Source organism: Cygnus olor, chromosome 7 (assembly GCF_009769625.2).
Source record: "Cygnus olor isolate bCygOlo1 chromosome 7, bCygOlo1.pri.v2, whole genome shotgun sequence".
Taxonomy (NCBI): Eukaryota; Metazoa; Chordata; class Aves; order Anseriformes; family Anatidae; genus Cygnus; species Cygnus olor.
The window spans coordinates 24,108,032-24,125,487 of NC_049175.1; the positions used below are offsets into that span (position 1 = coordinate 24,108,032).

The following is a 17,456-nucleotide window of genomic DNA, read 5'->3' on the forward strand; positions in this document are numbered from 1 at the left end:
CACATTTCATCACTTGCAAAGTCAAACATGGGATGGCTGGGAAGTACAATTCTCCTTGAAGAAGTCTCTTTCAGAGTACTGTTTCCTATATGCCTTTTAAATCTAAATGTAGGAAGTATGCCTTAGGAATTTTGACCCTTTACAATGCTTTATCAAATAAATGCTCAGATGTTACTAGGATCCTTAATATTCATGATTATTTTATAACACAACATAAAAAGCAGGAGGACAAACCCCAAACCTTTCATGCCCACTCAGTTCCTCTTCTACTTTTTTTGGCCACATATTTAACTAAGCCAAGGCCAAAAATATAACACACATCACTTTCACACTGTGTCTGATGTGCACTATTCCTGTCACCACAGAATGCAATACATCATATAAAATATATTAGATAAGGCAGCTGCTATTTACATTACAAATGTTGGTGTCATGAAACTTAATCCCAGAAATTTGCTTCTTGCTAAAGAGTGATTTGGGTTTATTTCTTTGGTCTAATTTTCATCCTTTTGACCTCTCATATATACATAAAAGTTAAAATATGTCTTATATTTCTTCTCTCTGCTGTTCAGATAGGTACTCCCTTTGATTAAATATATGACATAGATACAGAGAAAAGAAATCCCCAGTGCAACCTGCGTGCTTTCACAATTAAAAATCTGCCAAATATATTTCATTTTTTTAGCTTCAGTAGCACTTGATCCTATTGGGTTCTTAACCGTGAAAAAGTTGTATGATATAGCCTCAAAAAAACACAAAAATGGAATGAATTATTTTTAGTAGTTCTTTGTGGGGCTTTATTTTTTCTCTCTTCCCCCCCCCCCCATCCGAACTGTGGATACAAGGCATGCTAAATACGTAATTACATGAGAGAGCCACCCAGCTTTCAGAGGAGCCATTTCAGTGAATTGTGTAAATAATATGCCTTTAAAAACCCTCAACGTATGAATACAGATTTACCATTTATGGAGCACTTATATACCTGAGAGACAAAAATACCCATTTAAAAAAAAAATCCTGCCTAATTATGAACTTACCAAAGAGACTAGCATGGCTCAGAGCAAATTAATACTTTTATAAGTTTCTCCAAAAGTTTGTCTTTTTTTCATTTGAAAAAACAAACAAACAAACAAAAAAAACTTTTAAATCTGTAGTCTTAATTAAGCCAAAAACTAGAGTTAGAATTTACACCTCCTTAATACTCCAGACCACTGGTTCTCTGCACTTAAAATAATGCTGACTTTCTTCATCACTGACTTCTTGGCTGTTTTTCCATAGTAAAAAGATTAAGTTATAAAATGAAGAAGAAACTACAACGTTCCTCAAAGTGTGACCGTGAGAAGGATCTCCCAGGGTTCAACCAGCCCACAAGCTGTCAGCTCTTCCAGCTGGTACATACTGCACCAAAATCGTGAAGGGCAACACACCGTTGCTGTCAGAACCAGCACTTTTCACAATTTCTCAGCTTCTATTGTGTTCAGGCATTTAGGTCACACATATGGCGACTATCAGAAGTGGTGTGTTCCTATTTTGCTGTAAGAAAAGTCATTGAGCTACCGTACTAAGGGACCTCGAAGCATTTTTATGATCTACAAATCAAGCAACCCAACTCCTCACTTTCGGAAAGCAGAGAGTATGTTCCTAGTTCCTGCGGAACTCTTCAGAACAATCAGGTCTCACAAATCAGATGTTGATTCAAAGCAGGGTTCAAGCCCAGCACTCTTCCTCTATTCCAAACATAGGAGGTGCTGGGCTTCTTACACCCATGTTGATCACTGAATCCAGTGCAGAGGTTTTCCCACTCACCCTAAGGCTCGTGGGCTCAGTGCGTTCCCAAGCTCTGTCGTGCACAAACAGCTCAAACCACTGGAAATGATTTCTTTTCCCTTAGCCTCCCACTTTTCATGTAATTGCTCCGTAAATTTTCCTGAGCACACATATTATGCAAACTCTTCTCTAATCTTCTGGTAACTCCCTAGCTTACAGTAACTTTTTACAAGAGATTCCAGTTCACTAACTGCTCTTAAATATCAAAGATAAGGTACGTAGAAAAGGGATTACATATTCAGGCTATCCAAATATTTTCTTACCTGAACAGGATCCGGGAGGATCAAATCACAGCTTTTAGGTAAATGTTTGTGAAGAAACATTTCCCTCAAAGAGTGGTTACTGGAGCTGTTGGAGCTCTGGGATTCAAGATCAACAGAACTTACGTGCCCCAGAAAGGAGCCAATTTCCCAGCTATAAGGTGTATGAGATCCTCAGTTGCCAAGTGCTAGAGGGAACTCATGTAGATCATATCTGAACTAGACAATACTAATGTTTTCATAATTACAGCTCTTTAATCTGGGAAGCTGATTTATCTAAAGCAGTGCACCTGCAGAGCTTTGATTCAGATGCCATACCCATCCTTAAGGAGTGTAACAAGTAAAGACTTGTGCGTGCTTCTTTAAGCAACAAAGATGGTGTTGCTAAACCCAAGACCTACCCAAACTCACTAAAAGCAATCTCATCAAGGTCTACAGCATGCCAACTATCTGACGGGTTAAAATGGAGGTGCTCTTGGTCTAGTTAGAGAAGAAACAGTTGCTATTAAATTCCATCATGTCCAAAGCCTGATTTTGTCGGAACTTCTAACAATTTAAAATCTTATCATGTCACAAGAGATAAATGGAAGAAGATGAAAGAGACAGCCTGAGACTCAGCAGACCCAAAATCTAATTCTTTGAACAGGCATTCTGCATGTGCTTGAGTAAAGAGTAGCACAGCATCTCAGTCCCGCATCTGCACGGCAAGGACAACAGAACCACCCTGCCTGAGGGGTGTTAAGAGACCAGAACGGGTCCTTAACTGTGCAGCTCTGACACACAAACACCAAACACTGAACAACAGGGAGTGGAGAAGAGAGCAACAGTAAATCACTTCCGTAACAAAAAGCAGAAAGAGCAATATACTGTTTGAGCATCGCTGGACCTGAACATCTACGAGGTTTAAAAAAAAAATCCCCCAAACCTACTACTCTAAGAAATGAGTTGAAGCCTCCTCAGCTTGAGACACTTGTATACGTCAGGTCTGGAGTTCCATCACAAAAACTGCAGAGAAAAATCCTACATCGGTGCAGAGATTAAATGGATGTTTTGTTAGATTTTCCCCTATCTTTAATTTTGTGTAATTCCTGAAAATCTCTCAGGTTTATTATGTTACGCACATACCACACAAAAGCGTTCTGAGGATAACAGGTATGTCTTTGAAGCACTTGACATTCTCAAAATACTACATGAATGCCAAGTATTAAAAACAAACTTCAGAAAGAAAGCTTATTTCTACTTTCCACCCAAGGAATTAGTATCTGGATTGTAAAAAGCATATGGAACCATCAAAAATAGAATATATGTTTTAGAAGTTAAAGAGTAGATGCCAAATGATGAAATCAACCACTAGAACAAAATCAAAGTATTTCCAGTCATTGCATTTTTTTTCCTAGGAAAGTGCAGTTCTAGTGAAAGAATCCTGTTTTTGCCCCAGTCCTGCTTTTTCCACCCTGTTTTCCAGCTGACTTGACTGAAGTGCAGACCATTAGTATCTCAAACGCCTTGTTTGATTACGCTGGCCTTTGCTGGTACCAATCTAGTCAAGGTAGCACCAAGAATTTCCAGCATAAAACACATTTACAGGTTTATAACTTGGCTCTAAAAATTCTACTCCAGAAGACAGTGGGAGGCAGAAAGGCTCAGATGAACACATTATATTACATATCCTATGTGATGCATACTTGCTCATGATAGCATACGAAGGGAAGGGATTAGCTTTAACTCCGAATTACCACGTTTCACAAGCCACTTAAAATGATACTTCTAACCTCCCTATTAAGGCAATCAAAATAATGTCTTGCAAGTGTTTCAGCTAATTAAGAGCCTAATTTGCCCAATTTCTCACTTTGGCTTAAATCATAGAAGGCATCAATATCATATAGGGATTGGAACATGTCTACTGACCGCAGTTATACACTAAAATTACCCCCGTCCTCCCCGTCCTTCCCTCAGGAGTCAATGGCAGCCTGTCTTCAAAGGGTCAACATCTGGTGATGGGATGTTACAGGCTGCCAGCAGCACAATGCAGCCATTTGAAGAAAGGATTAACCAAAGATCAAGGCCAAATAAAATAACTGTAGGCGTTTGCCTTTTTGTAAAGGATAAACTCACAAGAAGCTGCTGGAGTAAAAAGAGCTTTCCAGGTTATTTAAAATCCTGTTCTTAAAGCAACACACATTTCTGGCCATCGGGATCATATTTCCTCTAGCCCACATATGAACACAGTACAGCTCTCCGCTGCAGCACAGCAACATTAAATAGAAAAAGCTGCCATTAAAGGGCAGAGGGTAATGACATTAGTGTGGGCGACCCATGCTCAGGTAGTGTTCAACTATTATCTCCAGTTTAAGTAGGCTGAAAATACGCAAATCCAGCCAGCACTGTTTTTAGATAAAATTGTCAGTTTTATGGATATTTATAGTATGTGTCCAGTCTTGCAGAACTCCATCTTCCTCCACCTCATCTGTAATATAAACTGCTTTTAGCCCACATTAATACAATGTGTTACTGGGATACTTCCCGCATTCTGTGTAAGCCAGGCAGCAGATCAATACTCACCTACACCGAGGAAAAAAAAAATCATTATGTTAGAATCCTTTTAAAAAGGCAGACACCAGGAGGGATAAACCTGATGCACAGACAACATTCCATCTGGATGCATATGTAGATTGCTGCTTTTAAATAAATCAAAAGTGGCTTTCTTTCCGATACGTGGTTTTAAAGAACCTTACAGGTAGGGCCTTTGTATATATATCCTAAAGCAAATAAGCCTGACCTCAAAAAATTAACCTCTCTGCTTATGAGAGCTCTTCCTTTTGATCAAAAATTGCCACCCGTTGTATCAACTCCCTTACCCATATACGTCCTGTGGTGAAATCACAGCACTCAAATTGGAACAGTAAAGCTATTTCCAAGACAGCATCTGCTGGTGGCACAAGCACAGGTTTATAACTTTTGCTTGGATCAAGGAGGAGTAAGGAGATTTAAGATAAAGGCTTTAGGACCAATAACAGTAAACCAAACACCAAAAGGAAAGCAGCCACACAGAAGAGTATAAAAAAATGTGCAGGTTCTTTTATTATTTGAGATTGCCTAATGTGAAATTCGCTAGCTGAACACTTTGAGTTTGTTTTTTCCCCCCCCACCAAGTATTTTTCAGAGGCAAAAATGCACATATCCCACCTGCATCAGAGCACTGACAACATAACATAGCATGAACAGATGCAGGTCTGTTTGCCTCAGAAGTAAAAGAAAACAGAAAAGCCACACAGTCCTCTCCCTATTGTTCTCGCAACCTACCACATAAGGAAAACTGATGCCATGCCCCATAGGTCAACAAACTTGAGCTCTGAGAGACGTTAATTGCAGAGCTGAGATTCCTCTGAGACACCTTGCCTGCAGCTCAGCAAAGTTTAAATCAAGAGAACATTAGCTCCGGTGTCCCAGCTGACCTTCGCTAGTGGGGACTTCCAGACAGAGAGGGATGGGCTCTCAGAGAGAAGCTCCAAACCACGCTTTGCCTTTGCAAGACATCACTCATCTGAAGCACTGGTTTGCAAATGTACTCCGGGACTCAACGCCCAACTTTTTATAAGCATTCGAGCTCTTCTCAGTTTCCCAGAAGGCGATGTAAACTGAGAGCAGCGAGCAACTTGCACGAACACGTCACCACTTACTACTTGGAAGATACTGAGACAAGACTGGAGAGGCTCAAAGCCATCCCATTAGCACCTGCAGTGAAACTCGGGTGTTTCAAGGTTTTGTGCTGCTGTTGGTTTTAATTCTCTCCCGCTCCACACAGGTGACTTGTCTCTTTGTTTCTGTTGGGCTCACAGCGCCACGGATCCTTTCACCACCACTTTTCATCATTTTCCCAACTCCAGTTGCCACGACAACAGGATGCAGCTTATCTGTGCTGTTTTCATATTTCCAGCTTTTGTTGCCATAACAACACAATCTTTCTGGCTTTCGACAGAAACAGCAACTTTAAGCCCCGTATTCAGAAGGATGCCGGATCCTCTTGTGAAGATACACGTATGATGAAGAGATTGATACAGGCAATTTGTAAATTAAGCCATTTTTTTCTGAAGGGGGAATTTTTCACTCGCAAAAGTGAAAAAGCTGACAGCAATTGCTAGAGGCAGACTGCTGAGACAACTAAAGCCTGGCCTTTAATAACAGCCGGAGCAATATAGCGCTGGGCCGCTTCTGAGCGGGGAGTCCCCACAGTGTCAGATTGTGTCAAACTGCACAATTGTTATGTGATGTGAGTGAATGTCCGCACTTGTTTCACCCAGTCAGACCTGAATTAGACGCTCGATGCAATTCTCTCGTGTTTTAACCCATTGGCCTCACCATTATTACCAACGCCGCCGCCACGCAGCTTTGTGTTTGAAGGCGCGTTTTAATTCTGTTATTCGAGCTGCTGTTGCAGATTTCTTTTCGGACTCTGATCCTTTCTGCTTTCAGGTGACTGCTTTTTGAACTTTTATTTACAAGGAGTGCACATTCAGAAGACTTGTGAAAAAACGTTATACAAACACAGCATGCATAAACACAAAACAGTGATGGCTATGAAGGGTATCAGCTAACATGGCACCGTAACTTCATTATACCCTCATTTACGCACTTCACTAATGAGACAAGCACAGGTGTCCAACACAGTCCCTCACATGAGATGAATAACAATAATACAGTCCAACCTGCTTTAGCCATGCTTGGTATCCAGAAGATAAAAGTTGGAATCCATCTTTTGGCATGTGTATTCGGGGCTAGGAGAGAATAGACATAGAGAGAGACCTCCTTTTACACTGGGACCTAGCTAACCTAAGGCTAAATTCTGGAGTATTTTAAACAATGCAGATTTTTATTTATTTATTTATTTATTTTATTTACAAAAAAAATGCGAATGTTTAGTCCCCAGATTTTGTTTATTACCTCTGGTATCAGCTGCTTTAGGAACACTCTCCTAACAAATCCATCACTTTTTTTTTTTTAACAATTTCCACCATTTTACATTTCAGCTGGGTACATAGAGATATTTCTTCACAATTCCCACACAAATGCACTTGGATAAGCACAGCAGCTGTGGTAGGTGCAGCACCAGAGACTAACAGCCTTTAAGGATTTTTTTGCCAATGTGTAAAGCTAAATGGTACCAAAACAGCAGCAGTCAGGCTATGAGAGCATTTTTAGTTGCTCAACAATCAGACCAGACACTGGACAGTGTGAAAAGATTATGGAAAAACTCTGGAAAGGTACAGCCTTGACATGGGAATAGCAGGAAACCACACACACACACTATCATAAATTATGCCTCAAACTGAGAGGCAAATATAAACTCCTCCCTTTTTATTGATTCCATGCTTATCGGCTTGAGGAAAAGGCTAGATATCCAGTCGCTCTGGAAGCACAAAGCATATAGTGTAACTTACAAATAAAGAAACGTAACAAAAACGAAACTTTACCTGTCATAATATTCATTTGCAATTCAAGATTCTGAGAATTTGCAAAACTATTTGAATTTAACCATGCCCCCCAGAAAAGGGGATGCTTAGGAACTAAAGTCACATCTGAGCCACAGGACCAGACAGGACACACTCAGACACCAAGTTCACCATCCTTTTTACTCCTGGCAATTACTTCACAGTCCCTTTCTTAATTCACTGTAAATTTCCCTCTAAAACAGCAGACGCATGTCCCCACTTCTCCTTCTGGATGGCTGGAAACATCTGATTTTCAGAATAGATCTATTCAAGGTGAGTTTGTTCCCATTTGTTCTTGTGTCAACACAGTATTTAGTTTGTACAAACTGCGTCCACCTTGGTACTTGTAACACTAAAAATTAGAACTGGTTAGAGAGGAAAAATGCGTCAGCACTGAATGACTAATATTCACAGCTATGGCAGGGAGGCAGTTCAGCCTTGGAATTGGAAACAAAAACATGAACTGGAACATATGAAAGTGTTCCCTATAAAGAGAAGTACACATACAGGATTTCAAAATATACTTTGAACCTTAGTTATCTTTGCTTCTCTCCAGCTGAAATTGAAATCCTCCTAAATCTTTCAAAATACTTGTAAGATTATGCCCTGGTGTCCTAGCCTGTAAACTCGGTTAAACATGATTTTTAATAACCACTATTGTGCTGATAAATTAAAGTCAAGTACATCTGGTTACGGCATTCACCTGCTGAGCTTGGACTTGCAATGCTTAACACATTAACAAACCATGTTTTAGGGGACTCCTTACACAGCTAGAAGCATCATGCTCCAAGACCTAATCCTTAGTTCAGCACTAACTTCATGGGTGGTTAGTCTCTCTACTACTGTAAAATGAGGACAACACTTATTTAACCCACCTCACAGGTCTGCTGAGAGGAACTGCTGACATTCCTACGTGCTTTGAAAATGGAAGAAACTACACGACGTCCTACCTATCTAGCAAGAAGGCTACAGAAACCCACATTTTACATCTGGCTCAAGAGCTTCGGTTGCTTTTTCGAAGTTGTACAGCATGGTATACCTAACAAGGGGAAAAAGGAAAAAAAAAAAAAAAACAGCCTTCATAAACAAGCAGAAATAATGACCTTTTGGTTAAATCAGTGTCGGGAGTAAAGACCTGAATACCGGCCCCAGATCTGCCCAGGTTCACACAACAAATCTGTGAAAAATGACCTCGCTTCTTTCTCTGTTTCGGTCACCTGGCCTGGAAATTAAAGGACAACAGTAAAGCTTTCTCTTAGGACTGGCATGCTGCTTAATGTTTGTAAAGCCCAGCAGCCTCGAGTAGTCTGAGTAACTGATTTAAGAATGATTTAAACCATTTAATTTGAAGATCCTGGCGCTGCAAACATGTAAGTATATTAACAGATCTTTTGCAACCACCAGGATTACTCCCATGCAGAAGTGTCTCCAACAACAAAGATAACACCGTATTTTTATTTATACTACTCTTAGCAACACTAATTCTTTGTGACTTCATTGCTTGAGCACCAGCAGTAAAAGTAATTAGGACTTTCAGCAGATTAGCAGCTACTGTAAACTTGATTTATTTTTCAATACTGATGAGTTAAATACACAAACAGGAGAAACCAAGACCCATCACCATACTTGCAAAAGCACCTCACTGAGGCACGGCTCCTCTACATTTGATAAGCTTATCCCCATTTATTAAAAATAATCTATGCAGAAGAGAAGCAAATCTTACCAGTACAAGGCATGTCACTACCCACACATGCTGCTTATTCTGTTGAAGGGGGATATGTGCACAGGTGAGCCCCCATCCACATCAAATGCAGGCACTGATGGAAAAGCGTAACTTAAATAAAATCTCTGGAGCTCTAACTCATCAGCATTTAACTTTTATACACTCACCATTGGCTAAACTTTATTTTACAACCAGTCTCCTAAACGTTGCCTTTGGTTCTCATAGCCACACTTTGAATGACCCCAGGAATGCCTTCTTCAGCACAAACGAGTAAGTACATCTGGTTAAACCTTTCTGAATTTCTGTGCCCAAATGACAGCAGACATGCAACTGCAAGTGACAGAAGAGGAACCCACATGTACCTTTATTAAAAAAAAAAATTATTTTTTTTAAACCTTTAAATTAAAATAAATAAATAAAATCATCCTTCTTCCCCTGCCAGCCTTTAAAAGCTCTGGAACACTGACAAATATCTTGTTTGAAAGTTGTAGTATTTTATCAATCAACACTAAAATCCTCCAGAGTTACGACCCATTCAAGGCAATTCTATCAGCGACACAATTAATTGCCCAGCAAGATCTACTCATTTTTGGATTTTCATGAGCACACACTGTTTATGATCATGATTGCAGCATCATTCAGAAGTGTAATATTATTTTCTTAGTGTCTGCTCCAGCATTTTCCATGACCAGAGGTTAGGCTGCTACATTTTTTTCTCTCTTTTTCAATACCCACCCCTGTGCTCACCTTCCTCAGAAGTAACTTGGCAAGCACTCTAACCACTAACTTCTATCTTGTTTTTTCCAACCCTTAACTGGCTTCTTTCCTTTAGCAATCCACTCTTCCCTTTTCAATCCATTTGATTTCTGCCATCCCCAGCAAGGCCTAGAACAACAGAATGATTTCTGAGAACAAGTCAGTAATTTAATATTCAGTGGTACCCTCTTCCCTTCCCTAAAAGGGCTGATTTTTAGAGGACATTTAATTACAGGCCTGAGTTCCTATTTTCTAAGCCTAAACACAACCCCTGAAGGCTTACAATATTTGAGTCACAGCTGGAGCTGTGGTTACTATACAGTTTAAATATCAGCCTCTTTACTGTGCAATTTGTTTTGAAAATCAAATCAGATGCCGTGTCATAAACAAGTGCTAATTAAGTACTGAGCGGAAATTGGGCTTTTTTGTGCAAGAAGGGTTCTTAAATATCTGCATCTTCACTTCCATAAGAAAAGATAAATATGTCAGAGCGATAATTATAAAGTGAAACCTACTATGGTACGTGCAGAGCAGTACTGCTGCCTCTCCGTTTTATCTGCTCCCACGTAAGAAGAAATAGGGGGGGAAATGAGACTCATATGAAATATATGTACGTACTAAGGATTTTATGAATCTGATCATAGAACCCATAATGCTTCCTTCCCCCTCAAAGAGGACACCGACTCAGGGTTTCCATCACGTACCGTTCAAGCAGGCAAGCTAAACCCATCGCTCTCTGTCACCGCAGAGCAACTGTAAAGCTACTTCTATTTTCCTTTCTTCTAAGTTATGATCTACAGCCAAGTATTTATTTGAAGATAACATTGCATTCATTAGATGTAACACCTTGTTTTGACAAATACCAAGTGAAGAAGAGGAATAATGCATTTTAATACTCTGAAGGTTGCCTCTGAGTAACAATATTCACGACTCCATTAACTAAGAGGCTCGTGGCTACAATGGCAGAATTAGATCTGTCACTCACTGACATGGGAGGGCATGGCCAGTTGCACTGAAGATTGTCCAGTTGAGATTACTTTCACAGTAAAGGGAAATATCCCCCGTGGCCTAGAACTTGTTAATGAGTTTGTATGCATTACAGCAATAAATTGGATTCCTACTGCACAACATACTGTCTCATGGCCCAAACAGATACCGTATTCCACTGCCCAAAGCACTGCTCAAAATAAGGCACCGTTAAATCTGCGGACTCTAATTCAACAGTAACAGATAGGATTTCAATTTCTTTCATTATTATTAGGAGAGAAATCCACCAACTCTCTGATACTAAAACCACAGGCTGCTAACATCTAAGCGTTTCTGGGATTTTGGAGAAGGGATGAAGGACATTGAGCTGGTTGGTAGATCTAACAATTCAATGCATGAACTCCTCCTCAGGGACACAGCACTCCCAAGCAGTAGGCTCTGCCTCTGCCTGAAAGCTTAATGAATTCACCGCACACGGTGAACACGGCTGCTCTAGTTCTTCAGTGAATTTGTCTGAAGTGTATTGACCAGGATATGTTCAAAACCAACTTATTGGCAAGCACGTATTTATATTCCTTGACAGATAAAAAGACAAGCTTTTATAGCCTGCAAGAGCTGCAGCTACAAGGAAAGCTACTTCAGTAAGGTGAAGCATCAGGATACCTTCTTAAGGGCTCACAGGAATGCTAAGCTACAGCATCCAAAACCAGATGGAGATCCGTGATGGCACTCCATTAATCTTAGGACAAAGTAACAGCAAGCTCTGTGAACATGCTTGCTATCACAGCATAAAGACATCCTCCTCATGCCCATGCATAAAAGCATCCCTGATTTCACATCCACTGGACATTTCACATCTGAAATTCAAGTTCAATCCCTTCAAGACTACAAAATCTAATGGCGAAGAGAAACCACATCTCATGTCACTGTCTCGACTTGTGCAGAGTATCCAACAAGAATAGTGGCATCCATTATGTACAAAACAGAAGGTAGAAGCTTGTCTAAATCCCAAGAAAATTAAGACAGTGCTTTCTAAGTCTATATCTTGTCTCTTTTTCCTAAACCCATATAAAAGCTGGAAAGCTCATCCTCGATACTAATTTCTCATTATGACTCAAGAGCATCAGGAATAAAAAATTTTGTGTTTGAGAAAAAAAATAGAGCCAAGGTGAACAAAATTAAGAAGTCTGGAAAACTATGATTTCCATAATCAGTAAAGAACCTCTAGCACTTTTACCTTCCCAACTTCCTACTCAATTCCAGGTAGCAGACCAAAAAAACAATACAGAAGAGATGGGTTAGAGATCTGTGCCAACTATCCTGCAAGGAAATGTGCATTTCACATTAAGCAGACAAATTTTTAAAGAGGAATACAATTATTTTTTTCTAAAGAAATTGAAACACTTTCGAGAACAAAATCCAGCACTCAACCACAACATTCTGGTTAGGTAGTCAGTCTTCTGAATACACAACACTCCAGCCAAACACTTTCCTGTTCAATAAAACGATCAAAAAAACTTCCATTTTGCAAAAACGGCCATTCTGTCCCAATTAATTCCCCCCACAAAGCACTGTGCTACAATTACAACATGGAACCTATTCACTCCTAAGTAACTTGGAACCCATAAATAACTGCTCGGAGTATTTACCAGGACGTATTCGGTCTCCTTTCCTAATCTAAACGCCCTGTACTAAGGTCAGCTCCACGACAGTTCTCAGCTCCTCAAGACTGGCACAAGATGCAAATGATCCTTTGCCTGGCTTGACTAGAGAAAAGGCTTCCTTAAAACAAGGAGTACCTAGGAAATATATTGTCTTGGAGGAGGGATTATGGTGCAAGAACAAAGCAGAAGTAACTGAAGATACCTCATCGGAGGTCTCTGGCAGCATCCTCATGCAGAACAAGTACATGTAACAAGACTAACCAGAACGAGTCTGAAACGTTGCAGGATTGGCTGATCAACCTTTAAAAAAAAATAATAGTAAAAAATACATACACACAAAAACCAGTACGTACCATCTCCCAAGAAAGGAAATCTAAGACCAAGTTCTGATAACTATTGCCAAAATGAAGAACTCACCATGGGAGGCCGAAGTAAATCTACTCCCAATTTAGAACAAATTAGAATTAGTGCTAGACTAACCCAATCTTCTTCTTTAAGAAGATCACTGAAGTCCAGACAAATTAGAAGTAGTTAAGCATTTGATAGATGACACGTAGGAAGTTACTAGTTAAAATGGAGAGGATTAGGATTAATACCGGAGTGGTAAGGAGGATAAAAAACTAAAGAGGGTCGAGGATCACAGGTTATTTTGAAAAAGGAGAACCACCGACCGAGCTGTACAATTTGACCCTTGTTGAAATCAATTATTAATCTTAGAATTAACGTTCAAATATTCTCATTAATCGCTAAAAGAGAATTACCAACGCACTGATGAAATTTGCTGAAAAAGTTAAGAGACATCATAATACATAGGGCACGGTATCCTGAAGATTTGAGTAATACAACTAACACAAGATGTGTATAAATCAAAAAGTAACATTATTCCCCTTATTCCCTAGGCACCCAGCAACTGAGAAGAGGGGAATAGGCCTAGAGGTATGTTCAGATGCATTAGACAGCCATGGTTCACCAGTAAGATGAAGCCACAAAAACAAAAAATGCTACTACAGGATGTATAATATGAAAAGTTCTCTGCGGAAATAAATTAGTATGAATGCTTTAGTACAAGGAACCCATAAAACCTCTCTATAGAATACTGTGTATAGCTCTGACCATTCTTGTTCCAGGTAGATTAATCAAATTCAGCAGCTGTTTAAAAAGATCTGCTAAGATGATAAAATGTTATACAAAACATCCCATGAGGAAAAGCAAAAGGAAGAAAAAATCCAACCCAGAGAATAGGAGCACACAACTGCTCCCCACAAATATATCCAGATGAGCACAGAGGACCAAGTAGAGCTGTTTAAGCTCAAGAACACTGACACAAGAACAAATGAGAATGAATTAGCCATGAATGAAGCTAAGCTGGAAAATAAGAATAAGGATTCTAGGTATCACATACTACAGTTTGGAATAGCCCTACAATACCATATCAAAGAAAATTCTACTCATTGAAGAAACTCCTTTGAGTAGGTTGCAAAAGAGACTACAGAGTACAGCCAATACAGGGGATTCAAACCCATGCTCCACAAAACCTGCTCCGATGCCACATGGAGATCTTTCCTGTCACTAAAGGGCTCTGTACTGTTTTGCCTCTGCATAAAGTCTTATTTTTAAGGTCAGTGAGATACGGATATATATGATTATCCTCTTGTAAGTGGAAAAGTCTCAAGACATTTCTGCTCGTTTATAAAAAACAGCTGTAACAAAGTACAAAAACAATGCGCTATACTGGAGTCATCCAAGTCAAAAAGAGGAAAAAAAGGGAAAAAGTTACAAAAAATGCAGAGGGAATGCAGATTTTTCTTTTAAACCTATTAGCAACAGAAAACACCTTCTGTCATACTTGAAGAGGGTGTTAACATCGTCTAGGTTTCTTCAGAAAACTGCTGAGATGCTTCCAAGAAGCATCTTCTAAAATGAGACCGATCCCTGGTTCTCGAGACTACACCCACTTCTCATTGTTCTAATTTTTAGGAGATGAATGATGGCTGGCTGCATCCCTCAGTTCTGTTGAGAGCTTTGGCATACAAGAAGGAAGAGCATTCAGCAGATCCAACGAACCACCCCTCTGGAGAATCACAGCATCTTCCTATCAGACAGGAATTTGAAGGCCAGCTATCCATAAACCAAAAGCAACTCCCACATAACCACAGCTCTGTTCTGCAACGCTCTCACAATAAATTACAAATGATGTGCGTGGAGAGGGAGCGATTGTACTGTATGACAGACTTCCACACTAGACCATTTTTCTCTGAAGAAACTAGAGACTGCTTTGGCTGCCAAATGGGGCAAGCCTGGAAACTTCAAGACTTCCTTTTCCAGTCAGAACGCAGTCAAGCCCTGCTTTGTACCCACGCAAAGACCACCATCACCTTTTCCCTGAGTATTTAGTCCATCCGCGTCCATTTGAAAAACCTCATAAACTGTAAGAATAACTATGTCCTTAGATGCAAGAATCAGAAGAGCACTCCTACAAACTGCAAGAATCCACGTGTGGACATAAAGCCAGGTGATGGAAAAAGCCACACCAGAATTCAGCACTCGCTGCTATCTCCCAAATTCCCTTTCTACAATCTTCATCAGATCTATTTTGCTACAGATGCTTCCAAAGAGGATGGCGTAGACAGCCAGACTACAGTTAGAAGCACGCTTCATGCTGTCCTGCTAACGTACATCTGGACTTCAGAAATTCATTCCTTCAAAGTATGTCCCTGCAACGTTTCCTTTCTTATCATGGGATGAAGCAAACGAAACCAGCACTAAGGCTCTTTGCTTCTGCCAGTCTGAACTGGTTACTCCAGTAGATTCTGCCAAGAGGCTGCATGGCTCCAGCTCGCAGAGGGTAAACGCTCCCGTCCTTCCCTCAGGAAGGCTGGAAGGACCCCTCGCCACGCTTCCCCGTTCTTCCTCGTCCTCTCTTTCCTGCTGCTCTCATCAAGACGATGCAAAGACCCTGTTTCAGCAGTGGGGAGAAGGCAAATTAAATCAGATCTTTTCAATTCTTAGTACAGAGGACTAAAATCAGCAAATTTACGATCTTTTGTTTCTGAACAACATCATTGTGAAAAAGTGAAGGAATTTAAAACAAGAAGCCTCCACTGCAGCTTCTGCCATCACAGCTACCAAACCGGGCTGTGCACATAGAGCTGCAAGCAGGCTGGGCACCCATTGGCAAATGGAACCACGGAACTTGCAAATGAAGGAGAAAAAATGAATTTTAATGCAGTTTTTAGAAATACTTGTCATTGTTTCAGCACCGCCATTTAGTGAATGGGACCGATTTCTCTCTCAGTAGGGGATGGTATTTTAATGATGTAACAGTGCACTTCCCAGAAGAAAGACAAGCCTCATGAGGCAGATTAAAACAAAGAATATTCAGATCCCATTAAAAACAGACAGTTTCAAGCCATTTTAAAAATTAATTTTGTTTAATGATAAAATGTGTTATCTTAACAGGTGGTTAGCCAATTGTAAAATTAACCAAAACATGGTTAGAAGCACAGGGGTAGCTATTAGAACAACTGGTTTCTTTTTTTTCTTCCTACTCTTATCAGGGTACCATATGACCCTACACAAATTCCTCCCAGTCATGACCTCAGGCAAATTTCTGAGTTTCAGTTTCCTCTTCTGCAAAGCAGGGGTAGTACATGGCCAACACCAGACTTCCTCAAAAACTCAGACCAAAAAAAATAAAAAATAATTAGAAAGTAGAGTTGTTTAATAAGCAGGACACATTCAATGTAAATCTCAAGATGTTTATTTCCCAGCAGTTACTGTGGAACCAGGTTTTTCTCGGTGCTAATCAGCATCTCCATCAAGTGAACAGCCTCATGTTCGATTGCCTATTAATTATATTTTGAGCACCTACCATTTAGCTGCAGCCACTGGACTCTGCTATGCTGCAACTCGTTTGCTGTTTCCACAGCTAAACAAATGCTGCATTCAGCCCTTCTGTGCAAAAGCACTTGAAATATATAAATAATATGCCTTGTTGAGCATCTCCTGAGCTGTAGGAAGGAGGAAATGAGGAAGACTGGAGAAAAGACAGAGCATTAGAAACACTAGCTGGCCACTGAGCATGCTTAAATACTACACAGGTCTCAGCAGCACACATGGAGGTTTGAGGTGACACAATGTAAACAGACAAGGAAGCAAGGAAACAGGGATAGCTTATTCCACTTGCATTGCTGAATTTAGTGTGACAACTCTTATAAAATAAAATCAAGCGGCTCAGCTTGCTGGTTGTACACGTGGTCATTCATACCTTAAATGCTGTTGTAGTGATCACTCAGAAAATGAATATGCCACAAAACGCATCCCTCTATGCAGATGACAAAAGTCAGTGGAATCCCATCACTCAATTCAGCGAAATTTCATAATTTTTAGGTGTAACTGACTTTCCCTGTAATAAAAGGCCTTTTCATTAACAAGCTTTATGGTACAAACAACTACCAGCAGAGCAAAACGGAAAAAAAAAGTGGATGAGCACATCCACTTGACAAGATACCCAGTCAGCATTTGTACCACAGCGAACACTTTCTCCTCTCCACTTTAAATGTTTTATAGCTTGAAGTGAATTTTAAATCAGATCAGAACATGAAGCTTCTCCTGCCATTTAATTTCTAGTCTCAAATCACTTTCCCCTAGCTCAGTAAGCGCTCACACTGAAAACAAACAATGGGAAAACACTGGGTAACTTTACCTTCTCATCTCACTTACTGCCCAGAGATCAGAGCTTGTTTGGCCA

The 17,456-nt window shown here is 40.1% G+C and overlaps 1 protein-coding gene across 11 annotated transcripts in view; it reads right to left on the reverse strand.

Moving 5' to 3' along the window:
• BTRC (beta-transducin repeat containing E3 ubiquitin protein ligase) overlaps positions 1-17,456 on the reverse strand; it is a 118,305-nt gene that overhangs the window by 95,168 nt on the left and 5,681 nt on the right. For 3 of the 11 annotated variants that reach the window (XM_040563145.1, XM_040563144.1, XM_040563138.1), the window contains exon 2: positions 6,794-6,862. The exons of 5 other annotated variants lie outside the window; for them this stretch is intronic. In XM_040563145.1, the coding sequence (XP_040419079.1) occupies positions 6,794-6,862 (69 nt within the window). Of the gene's footprint in view, positions 1-6,793; positions 6,863-8,530; positions 8,616-9,466; positions 9,630-10,046; positions 10,185-17,456 lie in introns of all 11 variants that reach the window. 3 more of the 11 variants (XM_040563140.1, XM_040563147.1, XM_040563142.1) reach the window with 2 other exon arrangements.